The 20,119-nt window shown below is 51.0% G+C and overlaps 1 protein-coding gene across 4 annotated transcripts; it reads left to right on the forward strand.

Moving 5' to 3' along the window:
- Positions 1 to 654: 654 nt before the first annotated feature.
- On the forward strand, positions 655 to 18,923 carry Tmem9 (transmembrane protein 9). 4 transcript variants are annotated; one of them, XM_051147485.1, is made up of 6 exons: positions 655 to 710; positions 1,147 to 1,257; positions 2,307 to 2,398; positions 7,863 to 7,971; positions 10,592 to 10,723; positions 17,920 to 18,923. In XM_051147485.1, exons 2-6 carry the CDS (start codon positions 1,183 to 1,185, stop codon positions 18,070 to 18,072), a joined length of 561 nt encoding a protein of 186 aa, XP_051003442.1. In that variant the 5' UTR covers positions 655 to 710; positions 1,147 to 1,182; the 3' UTR covers positions 18,073 to 18,923. The 4 variants fall into 4 exon arrangements, with proteins under 4 accessions (XP_051003442.1, XP_051003443.1, XP_051003441.1 ...); XM_051147486.1 differs by having other exon boundaries at positions 1,147 to 1,248; XM_051147484.1 differs by lacking the exon at positions 655 to 710 and adding an exon at positions 874 to 895 and having other exon boundaries at positions 1,147 to 1,248.
- The last annotated feature ends 1,196 nt before the right edge of the window (positions 18,924 to 20,119 follow it).

Raw genomic sequence — 20,119 nt, forward strand, 5'->3', positions numbered from 1 at the left:
CAGGGCTGAGGCCAAAGCTCAAGTGTCCGCAGTGCAGATGACTCCACTTTCTTTCACTGCTGGTGAAAAGTTCACATTTGTCTCTGTGCAGCTTGCAACCTCCCCCTCTTCCCAGCCTGGCCTAGTACACTTTGCTTCAATTTGCCAGGCCTTTAGAACCCGTGCGGGCCAATGAGGCACAGCCCTTCCCTATATCCCCACACCTATTACTAATCCTATTTTGCCTTCCTCCGGGTGTGTCTTTGTGTGTAGGAATATAGATTGGGCCCTTGAGTTCCCTGTTTAAAAAAAAAAAAACCAAAATGTAGCTTTTAAAATCATGTTTTCAGACTGTGAATAAGGACAATCAATGGCCGTTGATCTTGTTTTTAAATCATTACTATTGTTACTAGCTTTGTTTCCAAAATGCTTTCCCTGAAACAGGAAGATAGTGTAACGCGAGGAAAAGCAAAGCACCCTGGGAGGAGCTGACAGGATCCACCGTGCTAGATCTTCTGTTCTCAGTAGGAAAAATAGACATTCCCTTTTCTAGCTAGGTCCTGGTAGAGAAATGCCCTCCTATCCCTGAAGGGGGAGCCTCCCGGACCAGGGGAAGGTGGGTCTTGTTGTCTTGGCGACTAGCGAGATTGGGCTGAGTGGCGGCTCTCGCAGCCAATAGAAGCTGGAGGGGTGGAGCCGCTGGTCCTTGGCGGCTGCGGCGGAGCTTGCAGGTTAGTGGACCGGGCATTGGGGGAGGGGTGCGGTGGTCTTAGGGACCCTGGGGGTTCCCAGCCACCCCAAATCCTTAGGCAGGGTGTACAGCACCCTTGGCAGTCGGAATCCGGCCTTCTCGTTGGGCCCGAGCGGGTCTACCGGGGCTGTGGAGTCAGTGATGGCCGTGGGAGGAGAAGCGAGGGTCGGAATGGGGCCTGCTGACAGGATCTGGGGGCTCTGGGCGGCGGTAACCCCAGAAACTCCCTCTGTTAGTGCATAGACAGCTTCTGAGAGCTGGACTTGCTTGGGGAGAGGGAAGGGTTTAGAAAGCCCAGGAATCCTAGAACTCAGCTCCCTTCTCTTGACCAGCAAAGCCGAAAGGGGGCCGAGGGTGCTGCTTGTGTTGTGACCACCTTCCGTTCTTCCGACTCCATGTTTCTTTTCATTCCCCAGGCGGCTAGTCTTGCTGGCTCAGCAAGGCTGATAAGCATGAAGCTGCTGTGTTTGGTGGCTGTGGTCGGGTGCTTGCTGGTGCCCCCAGCTCAAGCCAACAAGGTGAGGGAGGTGAGCCAGCAGCGCCTTGTTGCTCTGGAGCCAGGCCTGAGGGGCTGCCGCGGACATAGCCACAGCGCCACCCTTGCCCCTCACCCACCGTACTTGGACCATACTTGGGAGGACCTTACGTGGGGCAAGCTGCAGGCCTTCCTAAGGGTGTAGGGCACACAGCGTTCCTATCATACTGCACCACACTGACCCTAGGCGAAATTCCGCGCAAGCAAGAAAGTTTGTTTAGAGAAGTTATCCAAGTTCTCTGTGTCTTCCTTTTGCCCTAAGTAAAAACAGCTGTTGTTGAATCTGCTGCTCAATTCGGGGATAAGCAAATAATGCAATGATGTAAAATGCTCTTGAGGATAAAGGCATGCGCAGATGGGAGCTTCTGCTTCAAAGCTGACCCATCTCCCGGGTGGGTCCGGAAACGACTGTCATTCCTTAGGGTAAGGAGACCAGCCGCTGGTTTTAAGTGATCTATGGGGCTCTAGCCTCAGATTCTGACGATCACTAAGGCACTGAAGTAAGGTTGAGTATCAGGGCTTGCTTCTTTGCTCTTCAAAGAATTCCTGACGAGAACCTTTTCATGGTAACATCCTGCTTTTCTTTTTTTAACCCTTTCCCCATTCTAACGAGGAAGTTTAAAGTTTAGATAGAATTAGGGGGGAAATCTGGCGGCCTAGCCTATCAGAAAGAAAATACACAAGGTTGAAAAAGCCTGTCATTTTGCTTGCTGTACACTGCCCCCTCCACCCGAAAACCTCCCCAACACACCAGTTTATGAAGGGCAGCCTCAGGAAACTTCTGTGAGTCCTAACTGGAGGGGTTGCCATGGAGATAGCCTCAGCACCACCCTTGCCTCTCACCCACCCGAGGACCATACATACTGTGATGTAAGTCTTCCTATAGAGCCAGTCCTGGATGAATTGGGGATGGGAAAATTCAAAAGCATATATATAGCCATCTTACAGAACAGAGTGCTAAAATGCACTAAATTGTCTAGACTCTGAACCCAGGCAGGAATCTTCCCTGCTGTTAACTCTTTTCCTTTTCTTTTGTCCTAGAGCTCTGAAGATATCCGGTGCAAATGCATCTGTCCACCTTATAGAAACATCAGTGGGCACATTTACAACCAGAACGTATCTCAGAAGGACTGGTAAGACATTGTAAAGCCTTGGCTACATCACCTGATTGAAATTATCAGTGCCCCCTTGGACTTCTTTTTCTAGAGATAAGTTATCCATTTCTGTGGAGAGTCTACAGAGGAGTAGTTTATATCTTTCGCCAGGTATCTTGAATTCCAACTGAGGTGGTTGGATTTTGTTGTCTTATTGAATTAAAATCTTTACTGACCCACGTAGAATGATGGTAGAGAAGAGAGAGAGGCAAGTGTGCGTAGGGTCCACTTTTGCAAAGCTCTGTTGCCTATATGCTATAGCAATCTTCTAAGGTAAGTGGATATTGTCCCCATTTTATAATTGCATAGGCTCAGGTCCAAACAAAGATCTTACACTATTCCCATTATGTCTCTGGTCTTGAATTCACATTTTTAGCCCTTTACTTTAAAAGGAATGAATGACCAAGAACTCGTTCAGGTAAAGAAAACCAGTGAGAAGAAGTATAAATGCAGTATTCCAGAAGGAATAGTTTAAGGAGCTAGAATCTTCCTGAAAGAGGAGCTACCTAGGGACAAGGACAGAGAGAAAGGCTGTCACGACTGGAACCAGAAAGGCTTGGGGTGATTTCATAGTGTAGAAGTAGGGCCAGCACACGCACCTGGAATCCCGGCACTCAGGGGGCAGAGGCAGAGGCAGGCGGATCGCTGTGAGTTTGAGGCCAGCATGGTCTACAAATTGAGTCCAGGACAGCCAAGGCTATGCAGAGAAACCCTGTCGAAGACGAAGAAGAAAAAGAAGAGGAGGAGGAGGAGTGGGGAGGAGGAAGAGGAGGAGAAGGAAGAAGAAGAGAAAGAGGAGGAGGAGGAGGGGTGGGGGGAAGAAGAATCACCTTCAAGGAAATAACCTCAGTGTGAGTTAAGGAAACATTTCCAGTGCTGGTAGTTTTAGGATGGGAAGCTTCATCCTTGAAGACTCGGAGCACATACCGGGTAAGGTCTAGGACGTTTGCATTGAATGGGGATGGGTCAAAGTTGTTACTACTTGCACGTCAAGGATCACTAGGTGAGCTTTGGGAAAACACATAGTCCTGGTACTCTCCTGCCAAGATTTTGATTCAGCGAATATGGTAGTGGCGGAGGAGTAACCCCTGCTTGGAGTCCTTGAGGTGCTCATGATGCCATTGATCCAGAGCACAGCTGGAGAGTTTACTTCCAGGTAACAGTCAGGTTCTCTGAGAGGCATTCTATGTGGATGCATAGACTCTGGACCCACCCTCTCTGGATCCCAGTCTAGCTGTGCCATTTGTTAGTCATGTTTCAGATTTCTTAGTCTCCACTGTGATTTGCTTTTTATTTATTTATTTATTTATTTATTTATTTATTTATTTATGGATGGATGGAAGTGTTTGCCTCCTTGTTCACTTTGTGCATGCAGTACCAGTGGAGGCCAGAAGAGGGTGTGGGGTCCCTTGGAATGGGAGTTACAACATGTGAGCTGCCATGTGGGTGCTGGGAGTCGATCAAACCTGGGTCCTCTGGAAGAGTAGCCCGTGCTCTTAACCACTGAGCCATCTCTCCAGCCCCACATTGATTTTCTTGTGCATAAAGTATGGCAATGCTCCGAGTGTGAAGTGTGTGTGTGTTTTATGCGAATCTATATAACGGTTATAATGGTACTGCACATGCTAAGTGCTATATAAATGTTAGCTGAGATTGTTGATAATGATGTATTATCCCTTCCTAGAGGTTGTGTAGTCAAGTTATTCTATAGCCCTGGAAAGTGCACCCTTCTCCTGAATCACTAGTCTAATTCTTGTGTTTCTGTTGAACTGATGGTCCTAAAATAATGGAGGTCTGGGAGGGACCCCAGTGGCTTTCTGCTCATCAGCAAAGGCATACACTGACCCCACTTCCTTCACACAGGCAGATTCTGCTACCAGCAAATTATAGCAACACTGTCCTGGGCTTATAATATAGCCTGAAAACCCAAGCTTGGTTGCCCAGAGGATGGGGTCCTGCCTGAACCTTTCAAGCTGTAGTTTATCCCTTCCATTTAGAAGCAGACTTGAGGGCTATCTGATGAGCAGTCTCACAGCAAGAACTTTGTGCCAGAACAGTACCGTGAAGGGTGCCTGGTGGCACTGACCCTGCCTGAGAGCCATAACAGGTTTACTTGGTGCCCATTGGTGGAGTGGAGATTGACATTGGTCCTAGCATCTTAGTGCTAAAGGCTAGAATTCGAGATCTCCTTGGGTCTTCGGGTCCTGTGTCCCATGGCTCCCCTGCTGGTGTTCAGATTGAGACCAGCACCCAGTGTCATAGCTACATGTCTTGGTGTGTTGCTGGTATTCTGCCATCTAGTGTTGAAAGTTTATAATCACATGCGTGTAAAAAGGCCCTCTTGGTGGGTCTGTTAAGAAGTGTTACACGTAGACAAGTCCCAAGGCTGACTTGTTAAAGTAGAATCCTTCTATAGACAAAGCCCATCAGGAAAACACGAGCTGCATGAGGAGTGAAATCACAACTGCAAGCTTTTCGTTTCCACTGCCTGCCTCCCGCACAGCGTTCCCAGCGCTACCTAAAAGGGCACAGTTTGGAAGGCTGATCAAGCTTAGCTTCCATTATCATTGAGGACACTGAGGCCCAGAGAGGTTAGGTATGCTACCTGCTGGCACCACAGTCAGAACGGAAGAGCACAGACTTATAGCCAGCTTGTCTTTCTCCTTCACTTTCTTCCCCCAGAGTCCCCTGCCCAGTCCTCAGAAGGTAAATGGAAGCCCTTCTTAGGAAGACAAGAAAGTCTGCAGGGTTTCAGTGACTCGCAGGAGAGCCAGGAAGGACAGAGATGCTGTTTTCTGAATCTCCTTGTGGCCAGCTTCCCTGGGTACCAGTGTCTCAAATTAAAGAACTAAAGATGGTTTCCTGACACTACACCTTGGGCTTCCAGGGGCTTTCACAGATCCCACTGGAGCCGTGGAGTAACCTTTCTGATCCAGAGCCTTGCCGCTCTGTGTGGACTCTGCTTCCTGCAGGCTTACATTGGTTGGAGAAGGGAGAGCAGCGTTAGCTCTGGACAGGAATGACGAGAGATTGGTTTTCTTTGCTTTGGTTTCTGGGGTCAGTCTCACATAGTTCAGGACAGCCTTGAACTTGAGATCCTCTTGCCTTAGTCTCCAGAGCACTGGGGATCACAGGTGCATACCACTGTGTTTGGCTCGTGATGACCAATGGAAACTAGCCTTGTCTGTGAGTGACTCCCAGAGAAGGCCATGTGTAGGGCCCAGAGGGAATGTCCGCAAGTACAGCAGGGAGACCTCGTATTCCTGCTGTAGGGGATAAATGTTGCTCCTGTTAGTCAAGAGGCAGAACCAGGATCAAAGAAGTTTAGGTAACTGATGGGGGCCACATACTGGACATAAGAAGAAAAGGAGTTTTTTGTTTGTTTGTTGTTGTTTTGTTTTGTTTTTTTAAGGAACTTCCATTCCTATTTCAGTGTATATTCTTGCATACCCTTGGTGCCTCTGCCAAAATCCCAGCCTGACAGCCTACAATATCAGGCCTAATTGTACCCGGGGAGCCATGGTTGACCCTTGGAGAACTTTCTTTAGAGCAAGAAGAACCTTTTAAGTGACCGGGGTCTCTATGTGACAGCCACAGCATCTCACATGATGGGACAGACCCAGGGTTCAGACAGCGACAGGCAGGCTGACGATGCCCTATCACATGATGCCTAAGTTACATCTTAGACCCTCTGAGGAGTTTATTTTCTTCCCAGTGATAATGTTTTTTTCTTTAGGGTCTTTGGCCTGCAAACCAAATGATCTAAGAAAGTCTGGAAATGAGGCCTAGCTGCATAGATAGGCTCAAGCCGGACTGAGACTGAGCCAGCCACAGGAGGTAGCCCAAAACCTCACAAGCATAGTGGAGCTGTTGGTTTTGCTGTCCTGCACTTGTTTCCCTCACTTCAGTGCAAAATCTGCCCATGTTGCTCAGGAGCACTGCTGGTGACAATGGGTGGCGGGGGCTCAAGAACTCTCAGCATGTGATATGTTTGGCACTCGCTGAGCCCTGGCCAGCACCATGCTCAACACAGAGATAGGGAGACATGAAAGATATTAAGTTGCGGCCGGGCATGGCGGCACACGCCTCTAATCCCAGCGCTTGGGAGGCAGAGGCAGGTGGATCGCTGTGAGTTCGAGGCCAGCCTGGTCTACAAAGTGGGTCCAGGACAGTCAAGGCTACATAGAGAAACCCTGTCTCGAAAAAACAAAACAAAACAAAACAAAGATATAAGTTGCATTTTCATGGTACTTCACATCCATTGGGTGGAACAGTACAAATCAAGAAAGATTTAAGAGTTGTGTGGTGGGGATAAGGCAGGGGAACTGGCAGTGTGGATGAGAGTCAAGACCTTAGGCTTGAAGGTTGAATCATCTGACCAGAAAAGGACATGGATGGAGCCACATGCTCCAAGCTTCATGTGCCTCTGTGTAGCCTTGGCTGTCCTGGAACTCTGTAGATCGGGCTGGCCTCAAACTCACAGAGGTCCACCTGGCTCTGCCTCTCGAGTGCTGGGATTACAGGTGTGTTACCACTGCCGCCTGGCTCATGTGCCTCTTTTGAGGATAGCTCACAGGTCAGTCCTGCTCTAACATGGGGTGAGCTGTGAAGACCTGATGGAGCAGTGTGTTTGCCTGGGCCTTGGATAAGCTGTGGAGGCACTGACTGGTTTTAAGGTGAAGGATGATGTGACGGGAGTACCATTTTGGTGTGGTCACTTGGCCGCCATGGGAAGGTGGTTCTAGGCAGGGCCAAACTAGCGGCAAAGGAGCTAGGAAAAGACACAAAACATTTGTCTGGGAGAGATCATGAGAGCTTCAGTTGAGGCGTGCCTGTGGGAGGGAAGACAGAAGGAGGAAATAAAAGCCTGGGTCTTTGATGGATTTTGCAGGTGAAGGAAAAGTATTGTTATAGAGGACTGACTCCCAGGTTTGACTTGACCGGCAGCAGAGGGGCTGCAAGTTACTTGTCTGTAACTCCCGTCTCAGAAATATAGATCCCACAGCCAGTGCGCAGGATTGAGGACAGGGCCCAGAGTGCACAGATACGGAGTTATTGGCTCCTGTGGGGCAGTCAGAGGTGGACACAGTCATCGATGGACCTAGAGAGTCCAGTTTACAACCAAGCTAGAAGACTGATGGGACATTCACATGGGAGACCCACGAGTTGAATGCCACCTGCTGAAACAGATGCAGCCACCAGGGAAAACAGCACAAAAGCGGGGGGGGGGGGGGGGGAGGCAGCTGGAGGGCAGGGCTTTAGGACCATTGATGAGTATTGTGCAAGCGCAGGCATATACTGGACAGTGGCCAGGAAGGAGGCAGTTGGCCGGGAAAGAGGTTCTGCCCTTCCTGGGGGTTCCTACCCCTTTAGCACCCTGCTACCTGCTTGCTGGACCTCAAGGTGTGGGGACCTTCAACAGCCTGGTCTGTTTGTGTTGCAGCAACTGCCTGCATGTGGTGGAGCCCATGCCAGTGCCTGGTCACGATGTGGAAGCCTACTGCTTGCTTTGCGAGTGCAGGTACGAGGAGCGCAGCACCACCACCATCAAGGTACTGCTGGGGTTTGGGGGCTGCATATGTTTGCCCCATCCCGAGATTTTTTTTTTTTTTTTTTTTTTTTTTTTTTTTTTCATTCCAAAGCCTAATGCAGAAATGGAACCTGGTTCCCACATCTTTGGGTGGGGGTTGGATGGGGATGGACTCACTGACATTGTACCAGTGGCTCCTCTACCATAAGATATGAGAGTTTTTACAGTTCCTTGAGACTCCATTTTCTCTCCAGAGCAACGGTCCTCAACCTCCCTAACTCTGTGACCCTTCAATATGGTTCCTCATGTTGTAGTGACCCCCAACTTTAAAAATCATTTTATTGCTACTCCATAACTGTAATTTTGCCACTGTTATGAGTCATAATGTAAATATCTGAAAGACAGGATATCTGATATGTGACCCTTAGAGGGTTCGTGACCCACAGGTTGAGAACCACTGAGAGAGAGAGAGAGAGAGAGAGAGAGAGAGAGCTGACTACAGTGCTGGGTACCTGACGGTCTGTGTACAAGGCACAGTGCTGGGAATAGAGGTGGACTCCTAGGGAGCTTGCAGGTTACCCAAAAATGATGTCACCGTCCTTTGAGAAAGCGTCCGTGACCATATGACATATTGAATATCAGACTCAGGGGCTTTTACTTTTTCCTGAACTTCATCCTTGTTAACCAACTGAAGACAGAAGTGATAGATATGGTCACCTCACAGCAGACACAGAAGGGTGTGACAAAGCAATTGTCCATCTTCTGTCACGGGGCAGGACTCATCGACCTGTCTAGAGGCCCTGAGCCAACCCTCCTTTGATGAGTTGAGAAATAGCATCACCTGGATTTAAATAATTCACCTGAGTTTAAAGACACGAAATTCTCCCTTGAGCTCCTGCTTTTGAGGCATGTTTAAAGGGGAGCTAGTCTTCACACTGACCCTCCTACCTGCCCTAGGGAGCTGTGGTCCTTTCTGGATTGTAACTCCCTGTACTACCCCCCGCCACACACACACACATTTATGTAGAAAATGGCTGTCTGCCCTCCCCTAGCCCTGTCATCTGTGCAGTTTGCCCTCTGTTCACCCTCTTCCCTGGGGCGGCCTCTCCTAATGGTGTGAACTTTTTCATAGGTCCCACCCTTTAGAGGTCTAGATGCCCAAGACCTTCAGTTCATAGCCCAGTGTTACCTCCTTCCTGTGTGGAAGGGGAGGTGCTGCCAGCACGGGAACCACATCAACATAAGCTCCTAATCCATCACAGTTGATCTACCGAGGAGCCCCCCCAAGCAGCTGTGTAGCCCCCCAAGCACCTGTGTAGCCCCCAAGCACTTGTGTAGCCCCCCCAATCCTTACCCCATCTCTTGGGTGTAAGCAACAGTTCTGGGTGTTACCCTGCTAAAGGGGCATGAACTGCTACTGTTGCCCCAGGTCAGGAGGAAGTGGGTCCAACTGATGGCTTTTGATGGAGTTGAAAATCAGTGTTAAAAAGTCCTGAGGCTCTCCATTTTCTATGTGTATCCACGTCCATGTGGAGGCCAGGGGTAAACTTTGAGTGTCTATCTGTATTACTTCCTGCCTTGTCTTCTGAGGTGGAACCTGGAGGTTATCCCTGTCTCTGCTCCCCAGCGGCAGGCGTATCGGCACACACCATCATGCCTGCAGTTTTTGGAATGTGGGTTCTGGGGGATTCAAATCAGCTTCTCATGCTTTCACAGCAAGCACTTAACTGACTGAGCCATCTCTGGCCCCCACGCACCTCCCCAAGTGTTGGTTGGTTTGTTTTTAAACCCCTTTTTACAGTTAGGGACACCACTGGGATCAGAAGCCAGCAGTGGCTAGGCATTTTGGCGGGGTGGGGTGGGGGGTGGTGTAGAAAAAGCACTTACGGTCCAAGTTTCATCTCTGCCATTTCCTCTACTAGCTTTGGGGTACTGGGTGAATTCTTTGGCCTTGTGGTTCCAGTGTGGTGATCACAGCCCCAGTCAGGACCATTTCAGGCTGAGTGGAGATGCTTCTGTGATCTTGATAAGACATTAGTGACATGGTAGAGAGACCATGAATGCTGGATGTCATGTAGGGGCCCACCTAAAAAGCCTCTAAACCCACATTTCACACTGGATTAGTCTTAGTGAGTCTGCCCTTTACATCATCACCACCACCACCACCACCATCATCATCATCATTATTTTGCAGTCTCTCACTATCCTTTCATCCTGCATAATGATGTGCTGAGCATGGACCAACACCCCCTCCCCCTCAGGATACAAGCTGCCCCTTCCCATCCTGCACCTACAGTGAGCCCAGCCTACATTCCCGGGCTCGCTCTTCTTAGTCCCTGCTCTCTCCTCAGATTGTCCGCCTCGCTCTACTCTAGTTTCTCGTGATTCTCTCTACCCTTTGATATAGGCCTTGTATAGCCAGCTGGGCCCTGCCTCTCACTTCACCCCCAGAGCTTCCTCTTCTGTCATCTTGGTGCCTTCTGGAACTGTCTCAGAAACTAGCATAGAGCCTGCGGTATGGGTCATTACCCGCTTCCTTCCAGGCCTACACCACCTTCCGGTACCAGTGTCCAACCTGATGGTCGCTGGCAGCCGACACGGATGGATGCTGGGTCACTGAACAAGGCTCATCTCTTCCACAGATCATCATCGTCATCTACCTGTCTGTGGTAGGGGCCCTCTTACTCTACATGGCCTTCCTGATGCTGGTGGACCCCCTCATTCGAAAGCCAGATGCTTATACTGAGCAGCTGCACAACGAAGAGGAGAATGAGGTAACTGTGGCTCTGGGCTCCCAGCATGTGGGTCTCTGAGCTAAACCCTAAGGCAGGGGTGCCCCTCCCCCTGCCCCTGTCATTTTCAGGTCACTTTTCCCAGTTCATTTCCCCATACTTCACCAAGACATAGCAGCACATTGCCCTTTGCCCCTCCAGATGCAGTAGGTGGTGGTCCTGAACTTCCCTGACTCTGGGCACCAGGCAGCCTCAGTACATGGTGCTATGAGGCCGCGGTGAAGAGCTTGGGTGGAGGGTGATCCACCCAGGGCCTGTTGCACGTAGGTACACACGATACACTGCCTGCTCAGATGGGTGACAAGTATATGGAGGACTCGGAGGCGGCAGGTTTATTCTCTTGTTTGGGGATTCAACAAACATCTGTCAATTGCTTGCTCAGTTCAAAGCTTGGCCCTGGGGGGCTGAGGCAGAGGCAAGGACTTCAGAAGCTAGAAGAGCCAGGTGGGTGGTGCCCAGTGTCGACATGTGCAAATGCAGAATTTGGATTTCTTACGCCAGGATAGGTGTGGGGGCTGAAGGGATGGCTCAGCTGTTAAAAGCACCTTGGATTCCTTAGGATAGGATAGGGTAGGGTAGGATAGGTACAGGGGGGTTGGAGAGATGGCTCAGTGGGTTAAGAGCATTGGCAGCTCTCCCAAAGGACTCAGGTTCAATTCCCAGCACCTGCATGGCAGCTCACATCTCTCTGTAACTCCAGTTCCAGGAGATCTGCCTTCCCACAGACATATATGCAGGCAAAACACCAATGAACATTTAAAAATTTAAAAAGAAGGGAGGGAGGGGTCTGGTAGGTACTAAGAGTGGTGGCAAGTAGGGCTGGCCAGGAAGTTCAGCCAGATTAATGAAGGCGTTAAATGTTAGACTAATGGTCTTGACTTAATATGATGAGGAGATAGGAACTGCTGCACAGGCAGCTTACATACCTCTCTAAGTACAGTGCTCCTGAGTTCTGTCCCTGCAGCTCATTGCTGGACGATACACTGCCTGTCAGACCGGTGGGGATTTGGTGCAGGAGCCTAGGTGGGTCCAAATGAGCTCACAGTGGGCATGTGCCTCAGCCATGTCCAGCTGGTACCTGGGAGATTCCACTAAAGAAACCAGAAGATGGCTAACTTAAACAAGAAAGAAAAGGTGGAACAGGCCAGCTGCTTTTGGATGTTTGTAGAGACAGCTTGGCCCGGGAGACAGAAGGACCTACAGGTTGGAGCGGGAGATTCAACAGGACCGTTTCAGGCGTGTTCTTACACAGTTTGATGGTAGAGAAGACAATTCTCTCTCATCGCATTAATGTAGTGCATTGTGGGTCACTCAAGGCAACCATGCCTGGACCATGCCAAGCTGCCCTAAGCAATTATAGTTTTAGAGGTTTTAAGGTTCTGCACTGGAGACAAGTTCAAATCCAGAGTGGGGGACCCTGGCACTCGGGTCTGTGTGAAGCTTCTCAGGAGGTAGGATCTGGACCAGTCTAGATAGTGAAGACAGGGACAGGCAGGCAGGCAGGCACTGGGAGCTTGCCATTCCCACCAGCCTCCTGCTGCCAGGGCTTTGGCCAAAGGTGGGGCAGAGGTGACGAGCCTCACCTCCCCCCGCCATAGGTGGGACTAGGGAGGTGGTGGCCCTGGCAGTTGGGTGGTCTGTGCTTGGGAGGAAAGCTCGCTTGCCTACCCAGTTATTAATGTAGAGTAATAGCAGCTCTGATAAGAGAGGAACATCACTAATAAACATGGGGCGATTAGGGGTAATGTGGTAATTGTAGTCCCGGCCGGGGGAATAATTGAGAGATGCAGCCGATGATTACACAGCTCGCGCCATGATTCCCTAGGAATGCATGGCTCTTGGGCATGGCCATGCCATGCCTCCTGATGTCCCAACCTAGATACGGAGCCAGGGGAAGGGTGGTTTGCCGTCTCTACGTCTGAGCCTAGGGCTCTCTTCCTATGAGATACCTAGGTACTCCTTACTTGGGGCCTCTCTGTGGGGAGCCTTGAGGATGTGGGTTTAGGGTAGGCGCTCCCTGCCTGCAGGTTTGGCCTGGTGGGTAGGATTCTCTAAGAAAGATGGCTGTCTAGCCATTGAAGGAGTTGCAGCAGACTGTCCCTGCAGACTTAAGGCAGAGCTTATGAGCTTGATCCCCGACTGCAAATGACAGGCAGGAGGACACGGCTCACCTCCCACCCAAGGCATCTAAGGGTCATAAAAAGCTGTATTTAGTTTCTTGGAAACTCTGACCTGAAGTCAGCTTGCTCTGCTTGGTCCCAGACTCAGGGGTTGGGAGTGGTGGTGGGGGGATGGGGGGGGATGGGAGACAGTGGTGGCAGAATGAGTCTTATCCAGTACCCTCAGAGTAGGCCAGAAAATACTGTGTTCACATTACATGGCTTCTGGGTTCCATCCCCTGACTTCCTGTTGTCTGTCTGCATGGTGTCCAGGCGTAGGTGCCTGTGGCTCAGCAGCTCCATCCTCTCCTGCTGTGTTCTGATCCTACAGGCGGTACTGTGGGGAGATGTAGTAAGACCTTTGGCCTGTCCATAGACTTCAGCCCCAAAGATAGCTGAAACCAGATGACTGGGCCAGGATCACAGGGGCAGGCAGTTAATATCTGACTTTGTGGGATGACAGTCTTTGGGGGAAGCTGGGTACTTTGGGGAAAATCTTCCTCTTTAAGGTCTAGTAAAAAGAGGGCATTTTTAGTAAAAGTGGTCTCTGTGTTAGGTGGGAAGGGTTCCTGGCAGAGAGGGACCCTGAGTATTGCTCTGAGGGCTGGTGGGAGAGTGAGTACTGCACCTTGTCAGGGAGGATGCTGGGCCCTGAGCCGGAGTAGCCTAAGGGTGCCTTCTTACAGGGCCTTTGACAACTCTAGGCCAGGATGATATGGGGCAGTATGTTGCCCCCACATTCAGTGCACACAAGGACAGTCTCCATGGCTGCCGTCTGACTGGCTGCAAAGCTAAGGCCTTGGCTATGTCTCTGAGCTGATTAGTGGCCTGGGCCAGTGTTTGCTTGAGAGGCCTCCCTTGACCCAAAGGGACTTAGCTTTCAGCTCAAAAAGAGAAAGTTGTTGTGAGTCCTGAGGTTTCCTTGAAAGGTCATGTGAACTTATATAGCCGCTGGCCTCAGAAAAAAGTGTCAGTCCTCAGGTGCTTCGCTTACCCCCCTCCAAGGAGGCTGGGACCAGCACAAGTGAAATTTGATATCCAGAGTGTTTTTTCAGGGGGGCTCCTGGGCTCCATTACCCCAATCCTTGTAAGTAGGAGCTCTCCTGCCAGGGGCTGGGGGCCTGGCTAAGAAGGGGGGATCCCTCCACAGCTCAGCCCTGTCCACAGAGGGAGATGAAAGGATTTCATTCGCGTTCTCTTTGAACGTGCTGGCGGAGCCTCAGTGGGCCTGGCTGCTGGGCGCTGCCTCCCCGGATTCCAGTGGCATTAGGCCTAATCCCTGGGCTCAGACGCCCTTTGAAAGGAGGAAGCCAGCATGTTGTGGGGGACAGAAATGGCAACATAGCTGTTTTAGATGTACAGAGCTGGCCCCCTTTGAAGAGGGAGAAACAAGGGTTTCTCTGAGGCTCTTGCTGTCTCCGCCGCTCACCCTTGAGCTCTGACAGGGTCTTCAAAGTTTTCTCCCTAGTGTGGGCAGTGGATAGAGTTAGTTGTGAGACTTCTGTGGGAGAGGGTATCCAAGGAAGCCAAAAAAGAGGATAAAGGTGATGGGAATCTAAGGACATGAAGGACTAGGTGAAAAGAAAGCCAGGCTCTCCAAAGAACAGCCCATCTTCCTGTCTGTGCATGGGTGGGCAGCTTGTACTGAGAACCCTAGGCGACCTGGGGTCTGGAAAACACTGGTCCAGACAGTAGAGATGCCCTCTCACCCTGGTGGTAGACTAGGAAGGTGTGCCATTCAACAGAACATCTTGGGACTGGACTGGACTGCACAGCACTTGAGAATAGTCCTAGTTGGGGTCCCAGCTCTGCCCCTCACTGTCCTTGCTGCTGATCGCAGGGTGTAGTTTCTAAACCCAGAGTAGACATAGTAGCTCTTGCCTCAGCGTCAGTGTTGGGATCTTGTCCTGAAGGCGTTTGCCAGGCACTGGGTGCTTTTGTTTGGAGAGGTGGGCCTCTGGTCACAGGTCACATGAGGACATGTGTCTTTGATCTGACCCTGGAGTGAGCCGTGCCTGCTAATTTGGTTGTCCATATGATTTCCTCTTGGGAAAAACACCAGCCAAAGATGGAAGCAACTGAGCCCTAAGACAGGAGATATGGGGGTGTGTGCAAGTTCAAATTTGGCCCCTGTAGCCAGGTGACCTTGGTTTGCAAGGTGACTTTTTGTTCGGAGTCTAAGTTGCTTTGTGCACAAGGTGGAGATGATGTCACCCGTTTGCCAGTAGGAGTCTGTGAGTAACCCCCATGAAGTGCCTGGGAAGAGCCCGGTATATAGTAGTGTGAGCTTGCCGAGGTCACCTGGGGACCCATCCATATTCATGCCCCGCCGTGGGAGAGGCTCCATCCACCCCTACCCTAAGTATCCCCTCTCTCCCTGCATTCCTCAGACCCCAACCCTGATGGGAAAAGGGAGGAGGAGGGTTAAAGATGATGATGACTTCCCTTGCTGCCTCTCCCGGCCACCACTCTCCAGTCACCTGCCAGCTCTACTGCTGAGCAGGCAAGCCTGAGGCCCTGGTCTTCTTGGGAACAGATGTGGCTACCCTAATACGTTTTAATCAGATCGTTAGCCATGGGGACACTGGGCCTCTCAACAGCAGCTTTCTCCCTCTTGGGAGCTATTTGCTGAGACTTCACATGAGTGCTTACAAGTGTAGCTGTGGTAATGAGGTGAGTTGCAACACGTTCCCTTAACGCTCTGCTCCGGCTCCCATTTTCTCAGACAATCCAAAGGCAGAGTTGCTGCCCTTCTACAGGATCCAGTCTGCCCTAGGTGACCCTGGGCCTGCCCTCCTAGGTTCATGTCCAGCCACTCATTTGCCAGAACCCTCCAGGGCAACACTGGGCCTAGAATGGACAAGGGAAGGAAAGGGGTGCGGAAAGCAGTGCCCCCCCCCCCAGGCCTCCAAAGCTGGAATGGGATCTGGGTAGACCAGTTGCTTCCCAGGCAGGCAGGTCTTCAGTGCCCACCCCAACCTCACAGTCATGCTAAGAGAAGTTAGGCCTCTCAGGCTGTGAATCTGGGGGAGGAGCAGAGAGAGAAGGTGGTGTTGGTTGTGGTGATTATTCAGAGGCCTGCTTTTACACCCAACCCTGCCTCAGTGGATCCCAGAACCAGCAATTGAGACTCCTTGAACTGACCTTGAATGCTTACTATCTGTAGACACTGACAAAAGTTCCTGTATTTGTTGTGTCCTTGAGACTGCCTCAGTCTCCATCCTGTATGGATAGATTGGCTCTGAGAGGCAACTCATCTAAGGTCATGTATCTGGTAGGGGTCAAAGCCAGATTTGTTTGAGTCAGCACCCCTGTACTGAACTCCCAGGGAGAAGGAGGCCTCTTGAGCCTCGCCGTGTCTGTGCTTGTTGGTTCCCTTGACATAACAGGTCTCCCTCTGACAAACACATCCATTCATCACACTGCAGTGCTCAAGCACACTAGGCCACTAAAGGAATTTTATGAGATGTGACTAGGAGTTTTGTTTGAGTTTGCTTTTTGGTTTAGGTGTGTTGCTGAAAATTGGCCCTACAGCCTCACACATACTCAGTGAGTGGATTATTTACTCCCGAGACCCATCCCTAGCTCTTTAAATGTGGTTTATCCTGAGGCAGCATGTCACTAAGTTGTTCCTACTGGCCTTAAACTTGCTATCCTCCTGTTTCTATTTTCTACGTGGCTGGGATTACAGGCCTGGGCCTCACCTAGCCTGCCAACGATGCCCGCCCCACCCCTCACCCCCTACTCAGGGTCTTGAGCAGGAGCAGGAGACCATCTCTAAGTCACCTTAGAAACAAGGAGCTGAAGACAAATTGCCCAGTGCTGTGCTTCAAGCATAGGACTATTCCAGCCCCTTTGCAGGCCAGCCACCTCTCTGCACTGCCAGCCCGTCTATACCTTCCCGCTCCGCCCTGCTCTCCAACCTGGCAGCTGTGTGGTGACAGAAGCTATGCCAGCCCGGGGCATTAGAAGCAAAGTTGCATTTACTGGGCGGCTCTGGGCTTAGAGGGGTGCACTAATCCTTTAAGAGATATGTGGCAGGAGATGAGAGGCGGGGAGAGCTGGGGAGGAAATCCCCATGGGCTGTGGGCCTGGCCCTCAGCTCTAATTCTCCCCCAAAGATCATCTTTGGGTCCTGCAGGAAATGCATGGGCTCTGGAGCTTCAGAGGCGGAGGAGTGATAATTAAGGGAGGACCGATGACAGAGGCGATGTGGGTCGGAGAGCAAAGGGCAACGGGGACCAGGCCGAGGGGGAGCGGAGCTGCCAAGAGGGAATGGTCACAGCAGGCCCTGAAAGGGAAAGCTGGGCCCGAGCTCCAGATTTCTACCCCTCCCAGACTCTGAATGATGTCCCATCTTCTCTTTCTCAGGAGAAGCAAGCTTTTGTGTGTGTGTGTGTGTGTGTGTGTGTGTGTTTTGGTCCATCTGTCCACCTGCCTTCTCCAAGAGATCCTGCACCTGTGATCTTTGCTAACTCCATAAGAGGCCTCTCACCCACCAGGAAAAGAGGAGCTATGTCAAGGTAGCCAGGTCCTGGTCCCTGGCCTTCCTGACATCCCCTTGGCATTAGGATAGGTAGGAGAGGTGTGCAGTCTATTACCAGCCCTGTGCATTTGGGTACATAGCCCTTGAAGCCTAGGCCTTTTTACATGAGGCCTGGAAGCCTCTACTCAGTACTTCTCCTGAGACTCGGGAATGGGCCTATGGGGTTTAGGGGGACCTAGACTTGAGGTAGCTCTGCTGAAATAACTAGGGCTCCAGAAAATGCTCCTTCTGACTCTTGAAGATACTAACGCTTTTTTTTGGGGGGGGGGCCTTTGTTTTGTTTTGGTTTTTTTTTGGCCAGGCACACTACTGTGGTCTTCAGATGACAAAGCTAGGCTCTCTTGCAGCCCACAGCCTTTGGGGAGTTCAGAAGTGCTCATGGGACATTTGGTTCCATGCCAGACTTTAAAGATGCAGAGCCCCGACCCATGCATCCGCATTTCAGATCACTCCCCTTTCTCTTTCCAATGCAGGATGCACGCTCCATGGCAGCGACTGCTGCATCCATTGGAGGACCCCGAGCAAACACTGTCCTGGAACGAGTGGAAGGCGCTCAGCAACGATGGAAGCTGCAGGTGCAGGAGCAGCGGAAGACAGTGTTCGATCGGCACAAGATGCTCAGTTAGATGCCTGGCACGGTGGCATCAGGGACCCAGGCCACTGCTCCCAGCTTCTGGGGCTGCACAGAGCCAGTGGCCAGGTCCCCTCCCTCACTGAAGTCTTCCCTACAAAAGCCCATGACATTTGCCCTTCTCCCTCTCTGGAAATGTGCTTGACTGTTATAACTAGGGGGTGTGATTGGGCTTCTGGTCTCTAGTGTCTCTTTAGGCCCCTGGGAAGAAGGGAGGGAAGGCAAGGCAGAAGGGAGCAGAGACACTCCAGATGGCCACAAGGCTGAATGGAAGTCATTCCTATCTTTACTGTACCTCCCAGCTCCACACCTTAGGGAATCTTATAGCTCCTTAGGAGATGGAGCTGTGTCATCGGGAACTCGGTGGGTGCGAGGAAAGTATGACCCAGCACTCAGCCTGTGCTCCAGGATGCTGTGGTCCTCATTTCCACTTCCTCCAGTGCCAGTATCTTAGCTTGGCCTGGCCCCAGCCTCAGGAACTGTTCTGGTGCCACTGAGTCCATGGTGGTCTCCAGAGCCCACCTGGAAGCCTGCTTCCCTCTCCTCAGCTCCTGGTCCACCGATGCATGGCAGTGCCCATGCATGCCCGCACACTCAGCAGCTGTCACCTGACTCCCATCTCAGGAGGCCACACAGCCTCCCACCTCTCCCCAGTGACTGCAACCGCGGAGCCATAAAGTTGGACCACACATCACAAGGCTGAGCGTTAGGGGACTTTAATCCCATGGCTCCTGTCCTTGGATGGCTACTTGTCCCTGAATTTCATTGTACCATGCATGAAGAGAAATGTTTGTCTTTCTGGTGTATGTAAATCAAGAAAGCCATTAAATTGTTTTATTTCTCAAATGTTCTAGATTTCAAAGGAGATGAGGAGCCATAAGAAAGTGTTCTGGTTAGGTGTGCTGTCGCTTTTGGGGGACAGAGCATTGTCCTAGGTGGGTTCAGACAGAGGCAGAACTTTGCAAAGCCAGAATATACTCTTGCCACCTGCTGAGGGAAAAGCCACAGGCTAGGGTACTGCCTGTACATGTGTACATCATAGGGAGTCGGTAGGAGTTGTATTTACTTCACCTTTGAAACCACAAGGTGCCTGCCTGATGTTGCTGTCATACCCTACAGGCCCATTACATGGTGCTCCTTGCAAAATGTCCCCAAGTGAAACCCAGATAAAGAGGGTAGTCAAGAAAAGTGTGTCCTAGAAGGAAGTCAGTAGCTTTCAGGGTAGCTATTCAGCAGAGCTAAACACTGGGTCGGCTCAGCCCTGATTGTGCGTGGTGGGAGGTGTCACCTGTAAGGAGCCATCTGGTGGGTTGGAGTGGCTGTCCTTTGGGGTTGTCCCCGTGAACATGCTCAGAGGATGTCTGTGAAGCCTTCGGTGAGGGCTTGGAGACAAGAGAGCAATTTGAGTTGGGAGTTTCAGTTTGCGCGGATTGCTGAAATCCATTGCCGAGTGTCAGGGGATGGGAAAGAGTGGCGCATGCAGGTGGGGGCTTCTAGAAGGTCCTCAGATGTGGATATGAAACCAGTAAGGAAGCTGGTTATGGGATCCTAAGCAGGCATCCTCAGCTGGCATGAGGTCCCAGGTGAGGATAACAGGAGGTTCCTGCAAGGTCTGGGCGGGACCAGCCTTGATTGCCTTCCTCTGCTTCTGGTTGGCCTAGCATTTCCTCAGCCCCTCCTAGGACTTGCTCATTCCTGATGGGGAAGCTTCAGATTTTGATGCAGTTGTTTTGCAAAAGAAGCAGATTTATTTACCAGTAACTTGTCTGTAACCCAGAATCTGGGATGGCTAGACCTCCCCTTTGCAGCTGCTCTACCTGAAAGAGACCTTGGGCACCATCTGTGAATCCTGGGTAACTGCGGAAATCTGCCCTGACTCTGGTAGCTTTAAGGATTTAGTATGAAGCAAGCACCCGATACCAGCTAGAAACCAGCCTCGGCGTAAGGAAGTCCAGTACAGGAAGATTTATAAGATTAGAAATGTGTGTCCAGTACATAAGATCTCAATGTAGCCAAACATCTAATTGTATTAGGATTTCACG

The sequence above is a fragment of the Acomys russatus genome, chromosome 6 (genome assembly GCF_903995435.1).
Source record: "Acomys russatus chromosome 6, mAcoRus1.1, whole genome shotgun sequence".
In the NCBI taxonomy this organism is placed as follows: Eukaryota; Metazoa; Chordata; class Mammalia; order Rodentia; family Muridae; genus Acomys; species Acomys russatus.

Coding starts and splice junctions, on each gene's coding strand:
- Tmem9 (XM_051147485.1), top strand. CDS start 1,183: ATGAAGCTGCTGTGTTTGGTGGCTGTGGTCGGGTGCTTGCTGGTGCCC. Junction 1,258..2,306: donor AAGCCAACAAGGTGAGGGAG/GTGAGCCAGCAG, acceptor CTTTTGTCCTAG/AGCTCTGAAGATATCCGGTG. Junction 7,972..10,591: donor GCAGCACCACCACCATCAAG/GTACTGCTGGGG, acceptor TCTCTTCCACAG/ATCATCATCGTCATCTACCT.